At 44.5% G+C, this 26,580-nt stretch overlaps 1 protein-coding gene across 2 annotated transcripts in view; it reads right to left on the reverse strand.

The window, feature by feature from the left end:
* Nucleotides 1-10,449: 10,449 nt before the first annotated feature.
* The window catches only part of Usp46 (ubiquitin specific peptidase 46), a 67,383-nt gene continuing 51,252 nt past the window's right edge, over nt 10,450-26,580 (reverse strand). For both annotated transcript variants that reach the window (XM_021163490.2, XM_085836759.1), the window contains exons 6-9: nt 17,588-17,671; nt 14,890-15,087; nt 14,400-14,478; nt 10,450-13,853 (exon numbers count right to left, since the gene is read on the reverse strand). In XM_021163490.2, coding sequence (XP_021019149.1) covers nt 13,752-13,853; nt 14,400-14,478; nt 14,890-15,087; nt 17,588-17,671 — 463 coding nt within the window. In that variant the 3' untranslated portion in view covers nt 10,450-13,751. The remainder of the gene's footprint in view (nt 13,854-14,399; nt 14,479-14,889; nt 15,088-17,587; nt 17,672-26,580) is intronic.

Raw genomic sequence — 26,580 nt, forward strand, 5'->3', positions numbered from 1 at the left:
ATTGGCCTGCAGGCCCCGTAGCATGTGACTGTAGACACGTGGATGCCCTTTGCCCAGATCCATGCATGAGAGTAAGAGCCATGACAGGCAAGCCTCTGCCTTCCAGGAAGTGCAGAAGCAGGAAAAACACTGACTTAACCACACACCCCTGGTCAGACCAGCTCCTGGGCCAATACTCCCTCAAAGCCAAAGTGTGAGAGTTAAAATATGGGGATACTCGCAATTTCTTTCCTTGATTGGCCACCAAAGCACCCATCTATACCCCAGGTCCTAATCTGTAGCATGTACTGTCCAAAAAGATGCTAAATAGCTACCTTTAGAATCAGGCCACAGTGTAAGACACACACTGATGGTCCAGACAAAAACCAAAAAAGCAAAAAAAAAAAAAAAAAAAAAAAAAAAAACATAAAAATCTTACCCTTAACATAAAAAATCATTAAGCAAAATAATACTAGTCTCATTTTCTTTCTTAAATTAATAGAATTTCAGCTACTATTTAAGTATGTACTTACGGGCTGGAAAGATGGCTCAGCAGTCAAGAGCACTGACTGCTTTTCCGCAGGTCCTGAGTTCAAATCCCAGCAATTACATGGTGGCTCACAACCATTCGTAATGAGATCTGATGCCCTCTTCTGGCGTGTCTGAAGACAGCTACAGTGGACTTAGATATAATAATCAATAAACCTTTGGGCCTGAGTGACTGGGGCTAACCAGAGCGAGCAGGACAGACCAGAGTGAGCAGAGGTCCTAAATTCAAAAATTGCAGCAACTACATGATGGCTCACAACCATCAGTACAGCTACAGTGTGCTCATATACATATAAATAAATAAATAAATAAATAAATAAATAAATAAATAAATAAATAAATAAATCGTTAAAAAAAATATGTACTTACTCAGAAGATTTGATGGCACCGCTATCTTCAAGTAATAAAAATTTAGAAATCCATCACTTGCATTGTTTTGGTCATGTGGTCACAGACATCACTGTAGGAGCTGGGTGTGCCTTCCCCATTCCAGCCCTGCAGTGGTTAGCCAGAGGTGTGCTGTGATTCCCTACTTTGCTGGCAAACAAACTGGAGCGGGCTGATATACCCTGGAAGCTAATTTGTGTCTCTGGTTTCTGAGCCTGCTCTTTGAACTGCTATGTTATTGCAGAAGGAAAGCAAGAAATCTAGTCTTCTGAAGGGAGTAAAATGCTGCCTCTAAACCACCTCATCATTTGGACTTGGGAAGACTCTGGAACACCGTTCCCCCCTCCCCAGTGTTCTCAGAAACATAAGATTATAAGAGAACCCTACATCTCATTGTAACCACATAAAGGTTTCTTGGTGGTTCTTAAAGTTGGAGGAAAGTGTTCAGACAAGGGACAAGGGATACACACACGCACGCACACACACACACACACAGAGAGAGAGAGAGAGAGATTGAAGAGGACTGAGCCAAAGGGGCACAGAGCAGCCTCTTGATCTCCTAAGAGGTTGTTATGAACACTCATGGGGGCAAGGTAACCTTTCCCCTTCCAAGTGGATCAGATCTTCCATCTTGAAAGGCCCGCAAAGGGTTTCAAAAACACAATGTAAATGGCATTATAAGGAAGTCAGGGTCTTTGGAGGACATAGGCCCTCCCTGAGTGTGCATGTGAAACTTTCAAAGGTCTCTTGGTTGTAGTCAGAAAGTGCCTGCCTCAGCTTCAAGAATGTTTAACCACAGTGTCATTCTGAGCACTGGAAGTCACAAGGCAGCAGCAATGCCATTGGTCAACTAGCCTGACCATCCGAGAGACACATCTACCAAGACACAACTGCAGATTCATCGATTCCTTCACCTTTAATCCTTCCCCCAGGGAGGTCTCACAGGCTGTTATGGAAACCTAGTGAGCTCACCAGGCTGTTATAGGAACCCAGTGAACTAACTCATGCTAAGTGCTGTGACGGTTAATCATGATGGCCAACCTCATTGTACTGAAAGGCACGTGGGTGTGTGGAATGCACATCTCTGTGTTAGTGAGGGTTCCAGAGACAGATCTGGAGGGTTCTGACCTCATCGATGACTTAAAAGAATTTTATTTTTATTTATTTTTAAATTGTATGCATGTGATATTCTCCTATATGTATGCATGCATGCATGCATTTATGTATATCATGTGTGTGGTTGATGTCCACAGGGGTCAGAAGAGGGCATCAGATTCCCTAGAACTGGACTTACAGGTAGTTATAAGCCACCATGTGTATGCTGGGAACTGTACCTGGGTCCTCTGTAAGTGCAACAAGTGTTCTTAACCATTGGCCCTTTTCTCCACTCGCTTAGTCAATGGTTTAAACCAGTGATAGATAGATATTGAATGAATTGCTGGCATATGGTGGAACTGTGGATGGTGTCATGTAGTTACAGGAAGTGGGTTACTAGGGATGTGTCTTGTAAGGGTTCATTCTGTCCCAGGCTCCTTCCTGTTATGCCTCTGGTTCATGATCACCCTGTGGCAAATGACTTTATTTCACCACACCCTCTTTGCTATGGCCCCCAAACAATGGAGCCAACTAGCAGGAGCTAAGACTTTAAAAATCACAGCCAAGATAAGTCCTTCTACGAAGTCCTTGTCACAATGAAAAGTCTAAGGAACACAGGCTTACTGCCTGGCACAAGATAATTGCTCAATAAATATGTGATAGGAATAATATATATTTGCAAAAAAAAAAAAAGTGCCAGTCAAGATATCAACCACATTAGTCTATTGGTTCAACTGGAAGCATTCAGCCAAGACGCAGTCTGGGTCATGGGTCACTGAATGAGGAATTCTCAATGGAAGATAAGACGAAAAATAAACAATCTAAGGCACAGTGCCCCGGGGACACAGTGTGTGTTGGGGCAGGAAAGCAGGTGGCACAAAGAGTACAAATAAGAGCAAATGGGCTCCCTACCAAAGAAGTCCTCTTCCCGTGTGGGGATTGAACTTGGCTCTGGCTCAGACCTCACTTGTGATGGATGTGCCAGCATGAGGGGACAAGGCGATGGTGAGGTGTGAACACAGGGATTTGGGGAAAACATGCAGCTACTTCAGTTTCTTCCCGTCCTCAGTGACACTGAGTTCGAATGAGCTCAATGCCACCTCTCTGGGGGGAAATGAGCCATATGAGGGAAACCCAAAGGCTGAGATAGCTCAAGGGAGAGCCAGAGGGAAGCCTTACCTTTGAAAATGTCAGATTGATGGCTTTTGAGCTGTGTTACCTCAAACCCTGCTCTGGACTTCCAGAAATCTCTTCATGAGAATTTCATTTCTACAAAACATCTGGACTCAACAATCCACCAACATCCTTGGATAGCTTATAAATTAAGTTTGAACTCAACGGAGACTTGATGTCAGCTGGGAGGTTAACTCATTTCTATGAAGAGCCCTATTCTTGCTTCTTTGAATAGAATTCCAGAGCTTGTTGAATCTTTCAGAGCATGGCTCTGACCCTAACAGGAGCTTCAGTAACTGTGGGTTCAGCCTCCTTCCATAGTCTGCTCTTTTGTTCAATGAGAGTCTGCATTTTTAATTCTCCCATAATAAGAAAGTTTTCTTAGACATAAAATATGTCTGCCTTCCCTGAAGTTTCTTTCTAAGATAAATTCCACGAGGCAGCTTCCACTGAGTGTTAAATGTGACAAAAGCCACTCAGTAGTCACGCCTCGGAAGAAGAGCGAGTTCTTTCTCCACATCCCTTCAGCTCGGCTTTGCAAGTCTTCTTTAGTGGCAATTCTCACACTTCCACTGTTTGCTTCTTCACAGTTCCTCTTCCCAGAATGTCACAGCAGACTTCTTGTCCGATGCCTCACTCCCCCACGGTGTCTGCTCCTGGACTTAGGAGGCTCATGTAGTCAGCATCTTTTTACATGGCTTAGACTTGGGCGCCAGCAGACGCAACGACAAACATCTCTGGTGAATAATAATCTAGGACAGTTCCAAAGTGCACACCAACTTGCCAGAAATTCTTCAACAGCAAATAGGTGCTTCTGTACCGTTTTACGGAAGTGTGTGTGCATCAGTGCACAGGTCCACGTCTATGTGTGTTCAATGTGTGTACCCATGTGTGTGTATGCAAACATGTATGCATCTGTGTGCATGTGCATGTTTATGTATGTGTACTCATGTCTGTGTATATATGTATGCATACATGTGTGTGCATGTCTACATGTGTGCACTTGTGTCCCATGAATGTACCCATGTGTGTGTGCACACATGTATGCATCTGTGTGCATGAGCATGTTTATGTGTCTGTATTCGCATGTGTGTATGCATGTGTGGAGGGCAGAAGACAACTCAGAACAGTCAGTTCTCTCCTATCGTATGGGTCCTGGGGATCTAACTAGGGTTGCAAGGCTGGGAGGTAAGCCCTTCTACCCCGTAAGCAATCACACCGGCTCATCTTGTAATTTTTGGCAGCCAAACTCCATAGGTTGTTAAGCATTGGGTCAAAGTGTCGATCAGTAAAAGCCAGCTATTGGCCTTGGGCAGGACACCAAGGATTGAAGTTGTGCTATGTCCCCTTACATGCTTACTTTGGGCTGTTTGTCAACACTCCCTAAAATAGGAGGGTGGCTCCTTGGTCTTTGATGTAAGCCTTTCCATCCATTTCGTATGTTCTCTCCTTTCTTCCTCCCCTTCTTCCCTCATCAGGAGGTTGTTTCTTTGTAGCATTAACATGTTCAATGAGAGTGGCATCAATGTCTCTCAGGTCCCTGTCATGCAGACCCATCAGGATCATGCATGTGTTCTGCTCAACCGCTTTTTGAGACACAAGGTTTGAGAGACAAGCAGGTCACTGACTTCAAGAGCCCACTTTCTCTGCAAAGGCCTCTTGCTTTATTCTGCAGAAAGATGAGAGCGCTCTGACTTCACCTTTGGCTTGCTTTCACAACAGCAGCCCTGGGTTTGATGTTCTAGTTTAGGGTTTTGTTTAGTAGAAAACTGTGCCACAGCTCTTCTGAGAAAGCTCGGGGGGTGTTTTAGGCCATTCTCACTAGAGGGCACCACACTCTACTATTGTGTCCTGGGTCAACTCTACACCCAGGGCGTGTACTTGGTCTAAGTCTAAGCTTAGGGTTGTGGAAAACTTTTGAGTGTACATAGTAAGATCCAGAGAGACTAGGACCATCTCAATTAAGGCTTTCTGGACTTCCGTTGGGAAGGCTCTCAAGTCACGCTTCAGGGTTCACCCTCAAGTTGGGGATTCTGGTGCCTCAGCAAATACAAAGGCTCTGGAGACACAGCTGAGCCACAGGGACTTCAAGAGTGGCTCTAGAGGCTCAAGCCAATGTGCTTTCCAGAAATTTCTATAACTCTGCTCTTTTGATAAGGGAGAGAAGCCTAAAGTCATTGTTTACTCGAAGTTGGAAGACTTGGCATACAGACCAATGGAACGGACCCCTCAGAGAAAATCGCTGTATTCTGTGGTCATTTTTTTTCCTTCCCGCTCTTAGACCAGCAAGGCACAGAAAGTGATTTACATCTCCTTCCGCTAGACTACCCACACAATTACGGTATTAAGCTGAGTCCAGTGCAACTGCAGCTGGGGCCATGCGTTATGCAGAACCCGGGGCATCTACTAAAGGGGTCTTAGAGCTCAAACAGACCGAGCCTCCGGCTGGGACTGTGGAGGAGGGCAACAATGGCTTTTCAGGATCCCACACCATTAGGAAGTGGAGTGGTTCTCTGTATATCTTGATATCTGGGTCAGATGCAAGAGGAGACAGAGTGAGAATTGGTAAAACAGCATCCCTCCTCACTCAGACTCCGGGAGCAACGCTAGCTAGCATTTTACCATTTACACCTCGGCCTTGTTCTTGCCTGCACCTAGAGAAAATTATGAAGTAGACATGTTTCTTGTCTGACTTCCTCATAGTCACAGCATGACCTCGTCCAAGGCTGCTGTTCTGTGAGATTGCTTGTGGCAGGCAAGGAGACCCATGGCTTAGCTCTGAGCTGCAGGCCAGCTCCTGTCAACATCCAAAGAGAAGCTTTCTCAGGCTAGCTCCTGTCTGTCTCAAAAGATCTTCCCTTACTGGCCTGTGTAGTCTTTCTGCCTAGTTCTCATAAGAAAGGTCTCTGCATGTTAGAGTTCGTCTCCACATGGAGAATTGCTGCTGATCCACACAGAAGTGTGTGTGTGTGTGTGTGTGTGTGTGTGTGTGTGTGTGTGTGTGTAGTGTGTGTGGTGTATATATGTGGTGTGTGTGTGGGGTGTGTGTGTGGTGTATATATGTGGTGTCTGTGGGGTATGGGGGTGTATATGTGGTATGGGGGTTGTGTTTGTGTGGTGTATATGTGGTATGTGTATGTGTAATTGTGGGGTGTGTATGTATATATGGTATGTGTGTGTGTGATGTGTATGGCAAGTGTGTGTGAATGTGTGGTGTATGTACATGTGTGTATATGACATGTATGTGTGAATTGTGGTGTGTGTGTATGTGCTGTGTGTATGATATGTGTGAATGTGTGGTGTGTGTGTATATGTGTGAAATATGTGTGTATGGTGTGTGTGTGCGCGCGCGCATGTGTGTGTACATGTGTGGTATGTATATATATATATATGTGAGATATGTGTGTATGGTGTGTGTGAGAATGTGTGGTATGTATATATATGTGTGAGATATGTATGTATGGTATGTGTGTGTGTGAATGTGTGGTGTGTGTGTATATATGTGTGAGATATGTGTGTATGGTGTGTGTGAATGTGTGGTATGTATATATGTGTGTGATATGTATGTATGTGTGTGAATGTGTGGTGTGTGTGTATATGTATGAGATATGTGTATATGGTATATGTGTGTGAATGTGTGGTGTGTGTGCACATGCCAGAGATTCTTGGGGCTTGACTTCTTTGAACAGCTTAACTGTCACACCATTTTGTCACTTTACAGCTGTGTTTTATGGCCTTTAAGTATCTGTGTCCTGGGTCCCATCTGACTTTTCAGGACAGGGATGAGATGTAGCTCAGTAGTGCAGTAACAGCCAATGATGCATAGGATCAGAGTTTGATCCTGGTCCCGTAAAGGTGTGGGCACCATAGCCAAATTGTGGCAGGGTACCCCAAGGCTAGGAGCTAAGCCTTAATGAGTCTTAACTTGTTCCCAAATCCTTCTCCAAACCTATGCCTTTATTCTCCTGCCGTCTACACAGGCCCTCACCCCAGGACAGGTTCTTCAGAATGTTCCTACTTCAGAGCCATCATAGGCTTCACAGATGTGTCTACTACCATCCCATCTTTTGAGTAAACATCCTGAGGCGTGATCTGTCTTTTCTAGAGGATCCCCACAACGTCCAAAGCCATAGTCTTCGGAGTCCAACCAGGCTCTCTCTCTCTCTCTCTCACACACACACACACACACACACACACACACACACACGCACACACACACACAGAGCTGGGGAATGAACTCTGATATGTATAGTCCAAGCGTTCCGCATGCCTCCACTTGACCCCATCCATCCTTCAATTCTTCTGGTGGTCATTTTTAGTTGGTTCAGCCCATGGATTCTCTCCAGCAAGAACCATTAAGACAGCCTCTAGAATGTGAATACAGCTGGATTGGCTGAATATATACACATGGTGGTTTTAATTGTTGAGTCATTTTGCTTCCAACCAGGTCAGAGCTGGATCTCCATTTGAATTTCTAAATTCCCACTGTCACGAAGAGGTGAAACCTAATGGGAGCCTAGCCCATGACACCTGCCTGCCTTTCTGATTCCCATCCGACCTGCATGCTCGCTCTTGAGAGATGAAAAGTAAAAGATGGGGGCTGGTGAGATGGCTCAGTGGGTAAGAGCACCCGACTGCTCTTCCAAAGGTCCAGAGTTCAAATCCCAGCAACCACATGGTGGCTCACAACCATCCTTAATGAGATCTGGTGCCCTCTTCTGGAGTGTCTGAAGACAGCTACAGTGTACTTACATATAATCAATAAATAAATCTTTAAAAAAAAAAAAAAGAAAAGTAAAAGATGAACCCGTTTTATGCCATGATGCTCCAAGGTAACAAATTACAGCCTTGTAGCAAATGAACACAGAATTAGGCAACCTTTTCTACATATTCTCATGTCATTTCTGACCCTGGTCTCTCATCACCAAAATGAAATTAATCTTCATTCTTTTGTAAGTTCATCAAGTGTAGTCCAAAAGCACTGTAATTCAGATGGGCAGCTAAAAATCCCAACACTTGTTAGAAAGCCAGTAACACTACTGATCACACAACTTCAAGACTCTCATGCCTTGATTTTCCTGCTAAGTTTGGCCAGAGTCTAAGGACTCGGTAATATGTAAACATGTTGGTTAGAATACATAGATACTTGAGCTCACAAGAGGCACCATCTGGACTTTCAAAGGAATGACTTTTGAGAAGATCTAGTTTTAATCACGTGTGTACACACATGTGGGTGAGGATACCCACAGAGGCCAAAAGCACCAGATACCCCCAAAGCTGGAGTTACAGGCATTGCTGGGAACCAACTCAGGTCCTTCTGAAAGCATACACACTATCCCACTAAACCTTCTCTCCAAGTCTCAGAAAGTTGATTCTGTCGAAAGATTAAAAGGCAAAAATACTCTAATCTATTAGTGAAACATAATGGGTTTGTACTTTGTTTAAACTTTTGCTGTTGACAGTAGGAGCTAAGACAACAGCTCATGCAACCCTAAAAGCAGCAAGGAAAAGTGGGCCCTAAGGAAAGGCCCTGCACAGGGCACCTGTGCCAAATGCCACTGCCTACCCCATAGGAGGTAGTTCTAGAACTTAAAAGATTCCACTTTTATGCAGATTTTTTTCTGAGATAAGAAACAAGGGGGACCCCTTTTGTCTCATCTTTCTATACCTCCACAAGTGTTAAATAAGAATCATTCCACCTAAGGTATCATTAGGAAAAATAGTCTGCTTCGAGTATTGTCCTTGAAAATTTATCCTTAAGAAAAGTGACTCAGCAAATGTTTTCACACTCATGTAAGAATGAAGCCATGGACATGGGATTCCCTACTAATGGTGTGGGTTGTTTGCTTGCTTAAGATTTATGTTATTATGAGTGTTTTGCCTAAGTGTGTGATGTGTACCATATGCATGCCTGGTGCCCATAGCTGGAACTGAAGCTATGGATTGGGGTAAGCTATCATGTGGGTGCTAGGAACCAAGCCCAGATCTTCAGTGAGAGCAGCTAGTGCTCTTAATGGATCCATATCCCCAGCCCTATTAAACTTGTTTTAAGCATCCATGAGAACAGAAGAACATTGGCTGAAGAGAATGACTTCTTATTCTCTAGAAAGAGATCCCTGAGTGACTTGTAGTGACAGGCCTACCTCTGAAGTCCATTTGACAGAGAAAGAAAACAGCCCAGGAAAGGAAAATCTTTTTCCCAAGAAGGTCTTCTGTTCCTTTGGGTTATCCTGGAAGTCGGGTGCTTTCCCAGCAGCCCACTTGGCCCAGTCAGAGTCAAGTATAGGAATCCAACTAAAGGTTCAGGAACAAAGAAACTTGGAGTTAACTGCCCAGTCTCTTCTCCCAGCCTGTAGTGTCATCTTTTGATATCGAGGTCTAGTCATGGACTCAGCTCACAATTTCCAGTCCACACATGGACCTCTTGAAGTCACTGGCTTGAAAAGCCTCGGCTGTGACTACTGTGGGCTTTGTGCTTGACCACAGGGCAGGACCTACGCTCATGGATGTGAGTAGAAAAGTGGACTGCATCCAAAGTAGATTTTTGAGGGCAGGGTCTCAACAAATCAGGCCAGAAAATCCAAGCCCCGGAACACACTCCTACTCCTAAAAACCAGTACTCACGGGCCCCCAGAGCTGGAAGCCAGATCCTTACTTTAGAATCGTAGGTGATAACTAGTAGGCTCCCACACAAGGAATTCATTGTGACGTCTAACTAGCTGGTGCTCCATTCTTGACACTGATATTTTTCAAGGTACTGTCTCCCCAACAGCAGTTTCCGGATTCTCTTCCACAGGCTGAACTATATTCTCAGCAGGGCATAGGTGTTGCCAGCCTCATCTGTGCTCCTGCCTTTCCATAGTCTGATAAGCAGGATCTTCGTGTTTTCAGAATTCTGTTCAGAACGATGCCCTGCTCAGGATCTCACCACTGGCTCGTATGTGATATCAAAGACTTGAAGGTCACTCATGTGACAGTATTTAGACGTGGTTCTCTAGGAAGATGACTTCTGTTTTATTAGTTTTTCTTGCGAACACTTTTAGAGGCAGAGTTTTAAAGTGGGTGAAATTTCCTGAAACTGACAGTATTGCTCAAAGGGTTTAAATTGATTACATTTAAAAAAATTTAAATAAAAACTACAAGCTTTTTTTCTTTCTTTCATTCTTTTTTTTTTTTTTTTTTAAAGCAACAAAATCAAGTGAATGCCACACACATACAGTAACTATTTTGGTTACAGAAATAGGAGCCAAAAATAAATTAATGTAATACTAGAAAACAGAAATTTAATTAGGCAGAAAAATAGGCAATAATTGTCTCTGGCCCATGGCATTTGCATGAGCTAACCACGATGGTGCCGGCAAATGCCGACCAGGTACAGCAAACGGGGGATGGGGGGGGAAGGGGGGGCGGACATTTAGTGCCACGATATTTTAATACACATGAATATACAAAGTTGATCAAAATGAAATGTTTAAAAGATAAAAATCCATCCATAATAAAGCTACACTCCAGTATCTAAAATAAGCCTTAAGCGCCAGTTAGAACAGACTTTCAAGTTAGGCATGCCCATGAGATTAAGGGCACCCATGAAAACCATGCACAGGGGCCTCTGCTGTCATTTTCCATTTTCCGTTATGCCCAAAATATAAACGGGACATGAAACCATGTGGGAATGGCTTCCTATTCAGACTAACACCCTGATGGCATTCTTCCCGGCTTTCTTCAAGCCAGTCTACCTGATGAGACCTTGGAATGGGAAAAACTGCATCAATGTAACAAGACTATGCACACCAGCTTTTCACTAACATTTGCTTTGAAACAAAAGATTCAGCATACTGCACCATACTCTAGATGATAAAGTAGCAAAGAAACATTTCATTTTTTTAAAAAAAATGTTAAAGTCTCTTGAAAGACACTTTTTAAATTTTTAAAATTTTAAGTTTCTTTTTAAGTACCCAGCTTTTACAGAAATTAAGAAAATTCAGCAGGCTTAATCACTCCTGCTGGGGGAAAGGACATACAGACCCCCATCGGGGACTGTTGCTGGGTCTTTGTGCTATCTCTGTGCCCTGGGATTGGTCTCACGTGTCTCACAGCCACTGTCATCCCCTGCTTAATACTAGGAACCAGGGAAAGTAAGTTAGAACATGACTTCTCTGTGGGGAAAAAAAAGGATGGGGCATGGGACAGAGCTGCCTTGTGTTTTCTTTATTGAGAAAGAGGTAAGTCACTACCAGATCGTTCTATACTGGATAAACTGATGGAGTGTTGATGGAGATGTGTGTTTGGTCTTCTCCGGTCTTCTTTCCCAGCACCATACAACCAAATGAATGTCAGTACGATAGTTTCAGCGATCGCTCATCTCCTTCGGTTCCAAAACCTCTTCACAGATACTCAATTTTAACTTACTTTTTTCCATTAAAAGCAACGACTTTGGTTACATTGCTGGGGAATACTTTACATGCTCACAGGAACAAAAGAAAGGAAGAAAAAGAAAGACGAGAAAAATGTGCCGAACCTTACAATAGCATTTGGGCTTCCATTTGAAACATTTTTGTCTAATAAATTAGCTGCAAGAGTTGTTTCAAAGATAGTTTTAATAGTTTTTGTTCTATGATCAGTTCCAAATATATTAGAGACCAGTAGCCATTTTTTTTAACCTTTGTAACCCACAGTGAAGTATATGGCTGTATGTATACAAATATCTCAGGCCATCAATCCCTTACACTTGAAAAAGTGCCTCACCTTAAAGAATGAAGGTTCACCATCCATGTAAGTGATTAATAAATATGCTTCATGGAGGGGGGAAATAAAGACAAAATATTTATAAATATGCATTGCCTCTAACCAAGGCAAAGTCCATTTTCGTCACTTGCATAAGAGAGTAACATGACACAACCCTGTTTCGTCTGCTCCAGTGAAGAATGAGACATGGCCCTTGAAGCGTGAACAAATGAAGCGTCGGCATGCTGAAGTTCCGAGTCACAAACAATTCAAGATATTTCAGAAATAAGGAGTCCAGTTTTCACCTAGATAAAGTGCTATCCTCTTCCTGCTGCAAAATGGCCACTGATGATTTCAACTGCAGTTTTTGAGTTCACATTACACCACGAGTTTGCATGTTCATTCGCCGACGTAGTACGTCGCAACACAACACATTCACAGTATATTAACGTGTGTAGAAGTCAACTGACATCCCAAAAGGAAGCCAAGGACTATGACCCATAGTATTTGTAGGAAAACCAAGATCCATTCAATGGTAAAACACCAAATCAACCCTTTTAATAAAAGGTACCAGTATGCAAATGCTCTAATAAATACACACATAACAAAAGGGGGAAACGGTGAGATAAGGTTCTTCCTGGAAACTGTCTTGTCAAGCATTCTAGGAATCTGAGCCACCATCTTACCTCTCCACCCACCTCCTAACACTTCCTGTGACCCACCTCACACTGCACTAACTCCAGCAAAACTCACCAGTGCCTCCATAAATAGACTGAATGTTAAAAAAAAAAATAAGAAGAAGAATAAGAAGCAAGAAGCTGTACAATCTGCTGATGGTTGTCAAGGTGAACAGAGTTCTTGATTCCTCGTCTTCCTCATCTAGGAAAGATGCTGATGTTGACTGGCTAGAGAGAGCCCTGCCAGAGGCAGTCAGCTAATGTCTCAGCCCTGGTGCCACTGACTAAAAAACATCAGCAGGATTGAAAAGACAGTTTGAAAAGCTTAGCGGTACCAAACATGAGAAGAAGACAACTACAGGACCTGATGGAAGAAAATCATTCCTAAAAATGAACAGCATCAAGCTATTTTCCAGAAACGTGGCTTTTGGTAGAAAGATAAGTAACTTCTCACTGACCACAAAAAACATCTTCCATTTGGCTTTGCCTGCCCTGAGCTCCAAAATGTCTTAGCCCCTGGGATTCTACCAGCTAGGTAAGCACAGTTGGGTGCAAACGCCATCTACCAATGACAGCCTTACCTCACCTTGCTCCAATGTGGAGGAGGATTTTGGCATCTAGGCCACTCACTTTTAAACATTTTCACTTGCACAAACGTAAAGCTATGGTTGCAACCCTAACAGATGAATATCTATCTACCCAACTCCTCCCATCAGAGGAGGCAGGCATGCTAACAACGGGTAGCAATGCTTTCAGGGACCTGTCAAAGGAATGCATGGGAAGGGGGGCCCCCAGAAACCATTCAGGAAGCCTACCAAACACTCAGTATGGACTGTGACATTTACAGGAAATATCACTCTGGTTTAGCCAGATGTGACAAGCGGCATTAACCATTCATCCCAATCTTAAAATTAGCAACAGTTATTCATGTAAATCTGACTATATAATCCGACTGCAGTTAACTCTACCTCAGACCAAAACAGAGTCAGGAGTAGTGCTGCATGTAAAAAACACAAAGGAAGGAAGGAAGTTTAACACTGCCGGACCAGTGCGCATCATAGTGATGACATCAGCGGGCCACTGGGGGGGAGGAGAGGTCTGCAGAGAAACCACGGCTCTAGTGCTTGGAGTATTTCCCTGCTTGAATGAGTCTCGCGCTCCACCAAGTTATTCTCTTGATTGATAGAATAAAATATATCCAGATTCTGAATTTTTTGATATATCTGACGTTAGCCCATAGAATTCCTCAATGGCTTGAGCGTCTATTTTCTGCAACAAAGGGGGAGGGGGGAAGTGTCATTATTTATTGTTCGCTTCCTGGGTAAACAAAATTTAAGCTGTAAGATACATGAGTTGGTATAAAAAATGCAATTAGGAGCCTTGGATGGTAAACAGCTCATTGTATACATTTCACAGATGCAAACTGCTGGGGCTGGGAGGAGACAACCCTCTCCTCTAATAGTAACCATACAGAGATGCCCTTGGAGACACTTAGGATGTCTGACTTTCAGGCAGTAACTAGAGGGGTCTGTGAATAACCTCAGGTCTTTCCATTTATCAAAGCTCACTTCCTTTTGTGTCTACTCTACTAAAAAATAGCTACCCTAATGGGTTAAAGCAGATTCCACCATTGAGATTAGAATTTATAATATTCCTTTACAAGAAATTGAATGCGTTAAGTAGGTGGATGTAATCTAAGTCGTTCCATAGTACTGGTAAGTGGGTCTATTTAGGTAACATTTGCAGGAGTTGTCCCACCCCAAATCCCTTCTCTATCCTGTGCCCATGAGGTGTAGAGGTAACCTATAAGCCTACCTCTACAATGTCGTCATCAAACAACAGCCAGAAGCCATGACTTTTTACGATGGTGATGTAATGCCCACGGTTAGGACCACTGGAAAAGAATGAAGGGGAGAAAGTTACCAGTTAAGTGCGTACTTCTCTATAACATCCCAATTCCATCCCAATTATCAATGCAAAAATCTAATGTCATCAAGTATAGCCACCACAGTGGCACAGACCTGGACTCTCAGCTACTCGGAAGCTGGAGCAGGAGGTCAAATTCAGCCTGGGTACCATACAGACATGCTGTTTCCAAATTAAAAGAACCGTGGACTAGTTTTTGTCTAAGTCCACAATTCTGGCAGAGCACCTGGGTGTGTTGGCACCACGCTGGCCATGGGGGTGTGCAGAGGCCCATTGGGGGAAAACATATTCAAAGTCGGCAATTAGGAGTTACTGTATACCTACTGCCTGCCAGAAAAACACTGAGCAAGATAAAACATGTCTCCCTGCCCACCTTTACCTTCCACAGTGAACGACCACAGCAACCAGGTCATACATGCGGTCCAGGTTCACAGCATCGCTGGAGGTGTTGAAGAGCCGGAGTTCCAGAGGGAAGACCACCCGGTAAGACAGCTTGGTGTACCTGTGGAGCTGTTCCATGTACTTGAACCTCTTGAGGTGCAGGGCCAAAATCATGGGCAGCTTTTTTACCCTCATCCTAAGAAAACATGAAACAGAAAACCAATTGTACCCGATGCCTATTAGAGGAAGAAAACACGCTATTGCCTATACACAAACAAGGCAGGATGGGCCCAGTAAGTATCCAGACTTTCCACAAGCAGAAAGATATACCCATGTCTGTTAATCGCCAAGTGAGATGGCCCAGCGGGAGCCCTGTGCTCCAGTTGGCGGGCCCGGCACTAGCGTGCCGTTTCTCTTTTTTAATATTTTCCTTAACACAGGAGGGCTGAAATTTTAAGAAAAGGAAGCTGGGAAAAGGAGCAGGCAAATGATGCAGACAGAACTTCCGGTGCTAAAGACTAGCAGAAGGAACCGTCTGGCACATACCTGGGCATCAAACACCACCGCTGCCAGGCTCATGCCCACATCTTACTCTTGTGATTTCGTGCCACGTGGGTCCTCTATCATGGTTCTCACTCTAGGTGTTTATGAAATGCAGGGGTTATCTTGGGGCGCTATCATCAAATCTGAATAGGGCTCCGACTCTTTTTGGTTTTTCGAGACAGGGTTTCTTTCTCTGTAGCCCTGACTGTCCTGGAACTCACTCTGTAGACCAGGTTGGCCTCGAACTCAGAAATCCTGAAACCTGCCACTGCCTCCCAAGTGCTGGGATTAAAGGCGTGCGCCACCACTGCCCGGCTTCTCTGTCTCATTTTTGAAGCTTCCACGTGTGATAATGTATTGAAGGTTTTGAGAAATACTGCGCTGGAGGAATTGATCCAATCCTAGCCTTACATAAACAGTTTCCCCCACTACTCTCTGACCATTAATTAACATTCCTGGGTAAAGTGTCTGTCTCACAGTAACAGCTGTGTAGATAACACTGCTGGAACACAGCACCCAGCTCTCCTCCCCCAATCCTCCCCAACCCCACCCCACCCCCACCCCCGCCCACCGATGAATGTGCTGAATTAGCACAAACACTGCTGGACCTGTGCACATTTTAGTATGTATTTTTTGGAAGGGGCTGATTCTAAGAGAATATTTATTGAAGAATCTCCTAAGGTAAAAACCCTCCTCATAAAAATAAACAAGGTAAAAACATCAGACAAAACAGGCATGACGGCACATGCCTCACAACCCCAGTGCTGGAAGGGAGGTGCAGACAGGAAGAAGTGGGTTTTAGAGCAGCCTGGGTTATACAGCCAGACCCTGCCTCATAAAAACAGATTGGTGGAAAAACAATAATTATAGGAGACCTCTATGTTTCCCAGAAACATGTGTCATTTTAATGCACAAAACAACCAGGGTTGAGCAGAAAACACCTTCATGCCACACAGGTAGACCCAGGCTTCCTGAGGTGAAGCAAGAGACTCAGCATGGGAGGCAGAGACAGTGCCAGCTAACACAGAGCACCAGCTGCCTGCTGTAGGGGTTGGCCTTCTCACATCGATGCCAGAAAGGAAGCTATTCATGGGTAGGGTTAGGGTGAAGGAGGCTAGGCAGAAACCTCCTCACTGCAACTCCAGGTCTAGATCCTCAGCTCCAGAGGGCACCGCTGAGTATCTAAGAGCTACCTTGAAATCTCCAGAACCAACGTGGAGTTCACAGGAAGATTAAACTTTCAAGTTTTTTGGATTCTGGAGACCAGATAGTGATGAACACCAAATTAGCTCAGAGTATCTAAGAGCTGTCATTGGTAGGGACCCGTAAAAAGATGACGGACCCTGGCTACGATGCCAAGTCAGAACATGGTAGCTTTCTTCAAGACGGTTTCTTTGTGTAGCCCTGTCCTCTGAACTCCTTTATTCTGTATTCCTGCAACTGGTGTGTCCTTGGTTCACAGCTCCTTATTAAATAACAGATGGTTTTTAAATCCTTGGCTGTAAGTAAGAAAGCCAAAGTCTACAGGAAAAGCAGCAATGTGCTGTGTACTGTGATAATTAATATGCTTTATTTAACTTATCTTTAATCCTAAGAGGGTAATGAGGATGTTCAATCCCCACTGTTTACCAGTATCCAGCACATAGTAACACTCGGTACTTGTTGATGGTAAAAAGCATGCGCAGGCAGACATAGGACCACTCTCTGAGGGCAGCATTCTTAGCTAGTGTTTGAATATGCTTGGCCCAGGAAGTGGTACGATTAGAAGGTATGGCCTTGTTGGAGTGCATGTGTCACTGTGGTATGGGTTTTAAGACCCTCATCCTAGCTGCCTGGGAGCTCGTCTTTTCCTAGTGGCCTTCATATGAAGATGTAGAACTCTCAGCTCTTCCTGAACCATGCCTGACTGGATACTGTCACGCTCCTGCCTTGATGATGATGGACTGAACCTCTGACCTGTAAGCCAGCCCCAATTAAATGTTGTCCTTGTAAGAGTTGTCTTGGTCATGGTGTCTGTTCGCAGCAGTAAAACCCTAACTGAGATAGCCAGGTTTTCCAGATGAGGTCGCTGACTTTGTGAAGTCACTGACTCTGTGCAGACCCATGGAGCCCTTCCGACACGAGCCCCCCTCACTGATTAGCCCCTTACGCACCTCTTCTGAGCCTCCTGTTTGCTGCAACATGTTTCACAATAATATTTTTGTTCACTACACAGCGTTTCTGTGTTGCTGAAGTCTCTGTAGAGAAAAAATATTTTCACCTTTTAAAAAACAGCCCAGACATACTTAATACACCGCATTTAAACCCCTCTATTACCTGGAAGATAATTCCCAAGTGAAACTGGGGAAAACAATAATCACAGAAGAGCCTTCTTAAGACCGGACTGTTGTGCCATTAGAGCACATCTACAGGCCCTGGCTGTGGCTTCACTGTGAGAGTTGGAAAAGCAGGCTGATTTAAGCTGGGAGTGTTGGCACACACCTCCAATCTCAGTGATCCAGAGGCTAAGGCAGGAGGATGGGACATTTAAAGCCAATCTAAACTACACTGTGAGGTCTAAAGCAGCCCCTGTTCCCAAACAAAACAAAATTTTATTTAAGGAGACCCAGACAGATACAAACTAGAGTTTTAACAGATTCAGAAGGAAAAAAAAAGTTAGTATTCAGGAGGAGGAAGAGGAAGAGGAAGAAGAGGAGGAGGAAGAAGAAGAGGAAGAGGAAGGAGGAGGAGGCGGAAGGAGGGAAGGAAGGAAGGAAGGAAGGAAGGAAGAAAGAAAGAAAGAAAGAAAGAAAGAAAGAAAGAAAGAAAGAAAGAAAGAAAGAAAGCCGCCATTACTGAGGCTATGGGGCACTCACAAAAAAGGGATCTACCCCCGGGCGTGGTGGCGCACGCCTTTAATCCCAGCACTTGGGAGGCAGAGGCAGGCGGATTTCTGAGTTCGAGGCCAGCCTGGTCTACAAAATGAGCTCCAGGACAGCCAGAGCTATACAGAGAAACCCTGTCTCGAAAAAAAAAAAAAAAAAAAAAAGGGGGGGGGGGAATCTACCATGACTGCCCTCTGAAAGACCCAACAAGCAGCTGAAAGAGTCAGATGCAGATATTTGCACCCAACCAATGGACAGAAGCAGCTGACCCCTGTTGTTGAATTAGGGAAGGCTGAAAGAAGCTGAGGAGAAGGGCAATTCTGTAGGAGGACCAGCAGTCTCAATTAATCTGGACCCTGGAGATCTTTCAAACACTGGACCACCAAACAGCATATACCACTGATATGAGGCCGCTGACACATATACAGTAGAAGACTGCTGGGTCTGTGTTCATTCAAAGATGATGCACCTAACCCTCAAGAGACTGGAGGCCCCCAGGGAGTTTAGAGGTCAGGTGGGAAGGGGGAATCCACGTGGAGATGGGGTGAGGTGGGGAGGAGGTGTGGGATGTGGAGCAGGAAGAGGGTGGATGGGGACGGGGAAAGGAATATGGAGTGTAAAAAATAAATTAAAAATAAAGAAAAAACGAAGAAGAAGAGGAAGAGGAAAAAATAGTTAAGTCAGGTCCCCCAAAGGCAATCATAAAATCCAAAGTGGTATTTCTATATTAATTAAAAACTGCATCTCAGAGGTTCCATTTTTCAAAGACCGTAAGAGTTACAGATACTGAAAGCAGAACTGTATACAACTGTCCTTATGTCCTGCTTAAACCCTAGGAAGGGTATAAGGGTGTGGCTCAGGTGATAGAGTGCTTGCCCTACCACATGCCTGGGGCCCTGGGTTCCATCTTCAATGCTGCATAAGCCAGATGTGGCAATGAAAGCCCATAACGCTTGCACTAGGATGTGGAAGCAAGAAGATCAGGAGTGCAGGGTCACCTGCCAACCCCTAGCTGAGTTTGAGGCCAGCGTAGGCTACATAAGACGCTGCCCTTCTCTCTTTCTGTGTGTGTGTGTCTCATACACACACACACATACACACTCTCACACGCACTCACACTCTTTCTCACATACACTCACACACATTCTGTCTTTGTCTCTGCCTCTCTCATACACACACACACACGTATTCTCTCGCACACATATTCTCTCTCTTCTCTTCTCTCTCTCTGTCACTCATACACACACACACTCCTCCCCCTCTCTCTAACACACACACTTGAGTCACTCACTGCTCTCCCACACACCCTAGGATAAGCACTTCAATCTGCCTATTTTAAAAACAAAGGCCATTATGGCCGTGCTGGACACAATCTTATCAGAAGGTTCTTCCGCCTGCTACTTAGAGCTTTCGCAGCGTTCTAAATGTCACAAGGCCTTCCATTCTTTCTGGATTCAACTCTGCATTTCTGTGGTCAGCTTCAAAAGGCTGAAAGCAACATTTAGAATCTCCTACCCTGTAGTTTCAAAAATGCCTGTTGACACTCCTTCTTCACACCAGCTCCCAGCAGCAGAATGATCAGGTTTTATTAAACAGAAAATGGTATTAATGACCTATCACTTACAGAGAACACATCAAAGGAAAGCATTGTCCATTTGCTCAATTCCCAGATAGGCGCTAGGTCCTGGGGATTTGGAGAACAGCTATACTCATACAGCGACAAGTACAAATGAGCCCATAAGTATACCTTAGTCATCATAAAGCACTAGAGGTGAGTCCGCAGCCTAAGACTGCCCTCTAACAGTTTGCTGCTGCACTCAGGAGAAACAGTCCAACACCCACACTCACAAGCCCTGGGCATCAGACTCTACCAATCCTCTGACCCTGCCTCTGACTCTAGTCTGCAGCTTACTGATCCAGCTACTCCTGTGTGGGCTGTGCTCCTCTGAGGAGGAGAACAGGTAGGGGCTACTTCTCAGCAATGAGAGTGCTTTTCAGAGCCCCCCATGGCTGGGATGCCTGGCTACTCAGAACTCAGGGAACCACCTCTCTCCAGGGTAGGTTTCCCTAGGGAACTACCCAGCTCTGACCCCACTGCAGTGGGTTTTCTTGTTTGTTTTGTTCTTAAGGGTATGTGTGTGTGTGTGAGTGTGTCTGTGAATGTGATTGTTAGAGTGAGTGTGGTTGTGTGCATATCTCTATGTGTATTATGTGAATGTGTATGTATGTATGTCTATATATGTGTATATGTGTGTGTATCTGTATGTATCTGTGTGTGTGTGAATATGTGTGAGTGTGTATGTGTATATGGCTGTGTGTATCTGTGCATGCATCTGTAAATGTGTGTGTTGTGTGGGTGTATTGTGTGAATGTGAGTGTGTGTATGCATGTGCCTGTGTGTGAATGTGTGAAAGTGTGTGTGTATGTTGTATGAGTGTGTTATGTGAATATGAGTATGTGTGCATATGTCTCTGTGTAAGTATGTGTAAAGTGTATATGTGTGTATGTGTACATGTATGAGTGTATGTGTGTGAGTGTGTGAATATATGTGTGTGTGTGTACTGTATGAGTGTGTGTCTGTGTGTGAATGTATATGTATGTGTATATGTATGCATGTGTATATGTATATTGTATGAGTATATGCCTGTGTGTTTATGTGTATATGTGTGTGTATCTGTGTGTTTATGTATATATGTGTGTGTATGTATGTATGTGTGTATGTGAGTGTGTGTATGTATGTGAGTGTGTGTCTGTGTGTGAATGTATGTGTGTATGTGTGTATATATGTGTATGTGTATGAGTATATGCCTGTGTGCTTATGTGTATATGTGTGTGTATCTGTGTGTTTATGTGTATATGTGTGTGTATGTATGTGTGTGTATGTGAGTGTGTGTATGTATGTGAATGTGTGTCTGTGTGTGAATGTATGTGTGTATGTGTGTATATATGTGTATGTGTATGTGTATGAGTATATGCCTGTGTGCTTATGTGTATCTGTGTGTGTATCTGTGTGTTTATGTGTATATGTGTGTGTATGTATGTGTGTGTATGTGAGTGTGTGTATGTATGTGAGTGTGTGTCTGTGTGTGAATGTATGTGTGTATGTGTGTATATATGTGTATGTGTATGAGTATATGCCTGTGTGCTTATGTGTATATGTGTGTGTATCTGTGTGTTTATGTGTATATGTGTGTGTATGTATGTGTGTGTATGTGAGTGTGTGTATGTATGTGAGTGTGTGAATGTATGTGTGTATGTGTGAGTGTATGTGTGTATATGTCTGTAAGTATGCATATGTATATTATGTGAGTGTTGTGTATGTATGTGTGAGTGTGGATCTGTGTGTCCGTCCGCATATTATGCACAGAGGTCAGAAGAGGGCATCAGCTGTCCCCTCTATCACTCTCTTCCTATCCTTTAAGGAAATCTTCTACCCAAACCTGAGCTCATATTTTCTCAGCTAGTGCTAAGATCCAACCATCCTCCTGCCTCCACACACCTCAGAACTTTGGTTGCACACGTGCACATGATGCCTGGCTTGTTACATGAATTTAGAACCCTGAACTTTGATCTTTGGACTATACACCAAGGACTCTTAAAAGGACAGGGAGAGATCTTGTGTGTTTCAATCACTGGTATATATCCAGCCTGACCTTGCAGAATGAATGAATGAATGAATGAAGACAGAAGAATAAAGTTCAGGGGGAAAGCAGAGAGAAAAGAGATAATAAACGTGTCCTGGAGTAATCAAGGGATTTCCCCCGAAGAGGTAATATCCAACTCAGGACAGAAGGAAGCGTGCTGGGGAAACAGAGTCACAAAGGTAAGGCACACGGGGGGAGAGCTACGGTTACGGGGGGCAGTACAAGCTCAGGCATTACTAAGAAGCTTGCATGGTCCCACAGCACAGCGGCTCCTAAACAGCACAGGAAAGACATGAGCAGACAGTGTTTCTGGAACCGCTACTTTCCACAGCTCCACCGAAAGGCGTAGGAAACATCAGGAGGCAAGGAAAGCCTTGACAGGCAATCACGCTGGACCCTCAGATTTCAGCCCTTATTGTGCAATCACACTGAGTGAAGACCTCGCTGAGTAACTGCTCTGGAGCAGCGTTTGGAGTTGTTTTCCTGATGAGAGTCATCAAGGAAACCACAGCCAAGAGGAAGGAGCCAAACACAGTCTGAAAAACTACACATTCTTTCTAGGCTAGCATAGGATAAAACAGTGAGAGTTTTCAATGGTTGATTATCCTGGGTCTCAAAATCCAAAATGACAGTCCCCAGCATTTAGAATGCGGATGCTCAATCTGTATTCATTTAAGGGCTTCCTGTGATGGTTTGAATATGCTTGGCCCTGGGAGTGGCACTATTTAGAGGTGTGGCCTTGTTGGAGTAGGTGTGTCACTGTTGACATGAGCTTTAATACTCTAGACCTAGCTCCCTCGAAGGGACTATTCTGCTAGCAGCCTTCAGATGAAGATGTAGAACTCTCAGCTCCTCCTGCACCATGCCTGCCTGGATGCTGCCATGTTCCTGCCTTGATGAATAATAATGGACTGCACCTCTGAAGCCAGCCCCAATTAAATATTGTCCTTATAAGAATTGCCTTGGTTATGGTGTCTGTTCACAGCAATAAAACCCCTAACTAAGACACCCTTTTGTTTTGTTTTGTTTTTTTGAGACAGGGTTTCTCTGTGTAGCCCTGGCTGTCCTGGAACTCACTCTGTAGACCAGGCTGGCCTTGAACTCAGAAATCTGCCTGCCTCTGCCTCCCAAGTACTAGGATTAAAGGCGTGCACCACCACTGCCCGGCTGACACCCCATTTTTAAAAGGTCACCGTGCTCCTCCATCCCCAGGGGGTCAGAAGCACAATGCCACCAGGTAGTGATGGCGCACACCCTTAATCCCAGCACTTGGGAGGCAGAGGCAGGAGGATCTCTGAGTTAGAGGCTAGCCTGGTCTACATAGTAGGTTCCATGACAATTAGAGCTACAGACAGAAACCCTGTCTCAAAGAGAGAGAGGTGGGGGAAGGGGGGAGCATAATGCTATAATAAAAAGCGTGAGGCTGTCATGACAATGAATCTGAGAAATGGGACCAGAAGGTAGGCCACTGAGGGACTGGCCCAGCAGTAATGGAGCAGAGTGGGTCTGTGAGTTCACACTGCTGGTTTGTAGAACGAAAGTGCTAGGCATATGTAGTACTCCTGCAAGCCTCGCACTCACAGGCTTAGGTAAGGAAGCTCGAGGCCAGCCTGGGCTACATGAGGACACTCACAACAACATCAAAATAATAATAAAGTGAGCAAGAAAGGTTGGGGACGTTTTCCAAAGCCATGCTAAAATAGGCAGCAGGCAACAGAGAGGTCTTTCTAAAATGTAGGATAAGTTCCCAACGCACAGAAAAGGCTGGGGAACTACGGAGTTCAAAGCATTGCCTTCCAAAGGGTCGTAGTGGCAATCAAACATTATTTTTAAGGTTCACCATGGGAACAAATCTCATAAGAAATGCGTGCCTTTATAAAGAAACTTAAAAGCTTTATGGAGACAGCCTCAGCATGAGTAAGTGGGGCCGAGGGTGGAGATCAGATGTTCCAGTTCCACCCAGATGTCAGCCTGCAAATGAAGCACCAGAGGAATACGGCCAAAATACAGAGTCTGATTCTCAAGACTGCATTTCTAGTGGCATCCCCAGCACTGTGCTGGTTCACTGACCAGAGCAAGACAGTGAAGAGAGAAAGGGCGCTGAGCTTCTCAAGGTTCAGTGGTACCAGAATCGCCAGGGCGTGCCTTATGGACAGAAGCCCAGGCTCACTGAAGCTCTTCATGTGTGCGATGCCTCTACTCTTACTACTACCCCAGGTGATTCTGGTATATGCACCCAAGCCAGAGAACCACTGACTTCAATGTTAACCAAAGAAAGGGGGATAGAGATGGAGGAGGGGTGTGCAGGGTGAGTAGGGGTATGTACTATGGAAATCGGTGTTGATCAGTATTGTGGTTCTTCAAACACACACACGTACACACACATACACACACAAATGTATGACCCAGCTTACCACTACTGGGTTCATGCTCGAAGGACTCTTAAGTCCGAATACTTGAGACTTAGGAGTCAGGATACCTCAGAGACACATGTGCATCCATGCCCCTTGCTACACAATTTACAATACACAGGACCAGTCTAACACCCCAGAGATACTTGTACCTCCATGCTGATTGTCACAATGCATGGAACCAGCCCAGATGTCTGTGGACAGATGGTATAAAGGCAATGCAGTACATAGATACAATGGACGTTTATTCAGACATGAATAAGAATGGAATCACAACGCACAGGAAAATGAATGGAACTGACATCATTATGCTAAGCGAAATAAGCCAGATTCAGAAAGATACACTCCTCCACCGCCCCTCTATGTGTGTGTGTGTTTCTCTGTGTGTGTGCCTGTGTGTACCTCTGTGTGTGTGCCTGTGTCTGTGCTTGTGTGTGTGTACTTGTATCTGTGCCTGTGTGTATGTACCTGTGTGTGTGCCTCTGTGTGTGAGTGTGTGTGTGTGAGAGAGAGAGAGAGAGAGAGACAGAGACAGAGACAGAGACAGAGACAGAGACAGAGACAGAGACAGAGAGAGAGACAGAGAAATAAAGGTCTATAAAGGGAGGAAGAACTTCAACAGAAAATGACGAGATCTTATGAAAGCAGGGGGCAGGACTGTTTGAAGAGAGACAGGAACCAAGGAAAGGAAGTAGATGAGAAGGCAGGGGAGTGAGGTGGGTAGGTAAGAACAAACTGTAATGTCTGAGAATGTCACAAGGAAACACATCCCTTAGTACATTAACTAAAAGAATAAACTTAAAAAATCTGCGAGTGTCAAACTCCAGGAAATGCCACATGTCAGTAATGACCAAAACTAAGACGTGGGTCACAACCCAGGAGAGAGATACACATGGCATTCAGTAGGGTGACAATCAGTGTAAACTCAGGACAGAAATTGAGTTTCTCAAAACAGGCAGAAAGCAGATTCCTAGAGATCAGTTTGCACACAGAGACAGCTCTGAGGGGATTCAGAGGCCGCTTGGACACCTGGCTGACCTCCTGGCCTGAGAGGGTTTCAAGAGAGAGGAAGACGAAAGTCCTTTTACGCCTGAGCTCTGAGAGGTGAAGAGCCACAGGAGAGCGAAAGAAAGGAGCTCACGGGAAGAGAGACAGGGCTTAGAAGGACAATCAGGACAAACTGCACACAGTCTGAGTCTTTGCCTGAGGCATCTCGGAGCTTTTCAAAGGAGGTGGGAGCGGAGTGCGGGGAGGCACCCTCTTTCTTAGAATCCTCAGTCACAGACAGCTCACCCTACCTAGGACGAAGTTCTGAGGCCTGACAGATGAGCTTTTGGATCGGAGAACAGTGTGGATCCATGGCTTCTATCCAGCTGATTTCTGAATTTTAATGTTATTTATACCATTTCTCTGGGACAAGAGTTTGGTGAGAATACACCGGACTCTGTCACCTGGTCCCTCTGCAAGGAGGAGAGTGTGTGCTTACTTCAGGTCCCACGACTTCAGCATGAGTCCTTAACAGTCATTAAGATGGATGAAAGACAGAAAGCTCACATCATAAACCCTAATACAGAGGACGTTAAAGAGCTCCCAACTGAAAACCAAATAAGATGAAGCCAACCTGAATTGAGTCAGGGAGACCAGCGTAGTGGTCATTCCATCTGCAGACTCAAAGACTTTATTATTTATTTATTTATTTATTTACTTATTTATGTATTCCTTTATTTATTTGAGTCCTTAGTTATCATGAAACTCACTAAGTATACTAGGCTGGCCTTGAACTCAGAAAAGTTGGCCTGCCTCTACTTTCTAAGTGCTGAAATTTAATGTGTGCGGCATCACAACCACTTTAACCCAAAGATTTGGCAGGAAAAAACAAAACAAAACAAAACAAAACACAAAACAGCTAATGGATCTGCTGGAGTTACCTACCCTGGGTCTGCTGCACTTTTGACAGAAGAGACGGAAGCTGTGGCCCCATCAGGAGTTCAATGGTGAGGGGCAGCCGCTGGCTGATGTATGACATCATGACATATAACGTATGACTTTATGACATATGAGGGCAGGTGTAAGTGAGCCGGCCAAGACCTAATTTAGGGGTGATCTAAGTTGTGGAGTACTTATCAGGAGTACTGACTGGACTGGGCTGTCCATTCACACAGGAATCTGATGGATCTCAAAGTCCAGTTTGGGAGCTATGATGTTATCTCCATTGTCAACTTCACCG

The sequence above is a fragment of the Mus caroli genome, unplaced genomic scaffold, assembly GCF_978045245.1.
Source record: "Mus caroli unplaced genomic scaffold, Mus_caroli_1 scaffold_4, whole genome shotgun sequence".
NCBI lineage: Eukaryota > Metazoa > Chordata > Mammalia > Rodentia > Muridae > Mus > Mus caroli.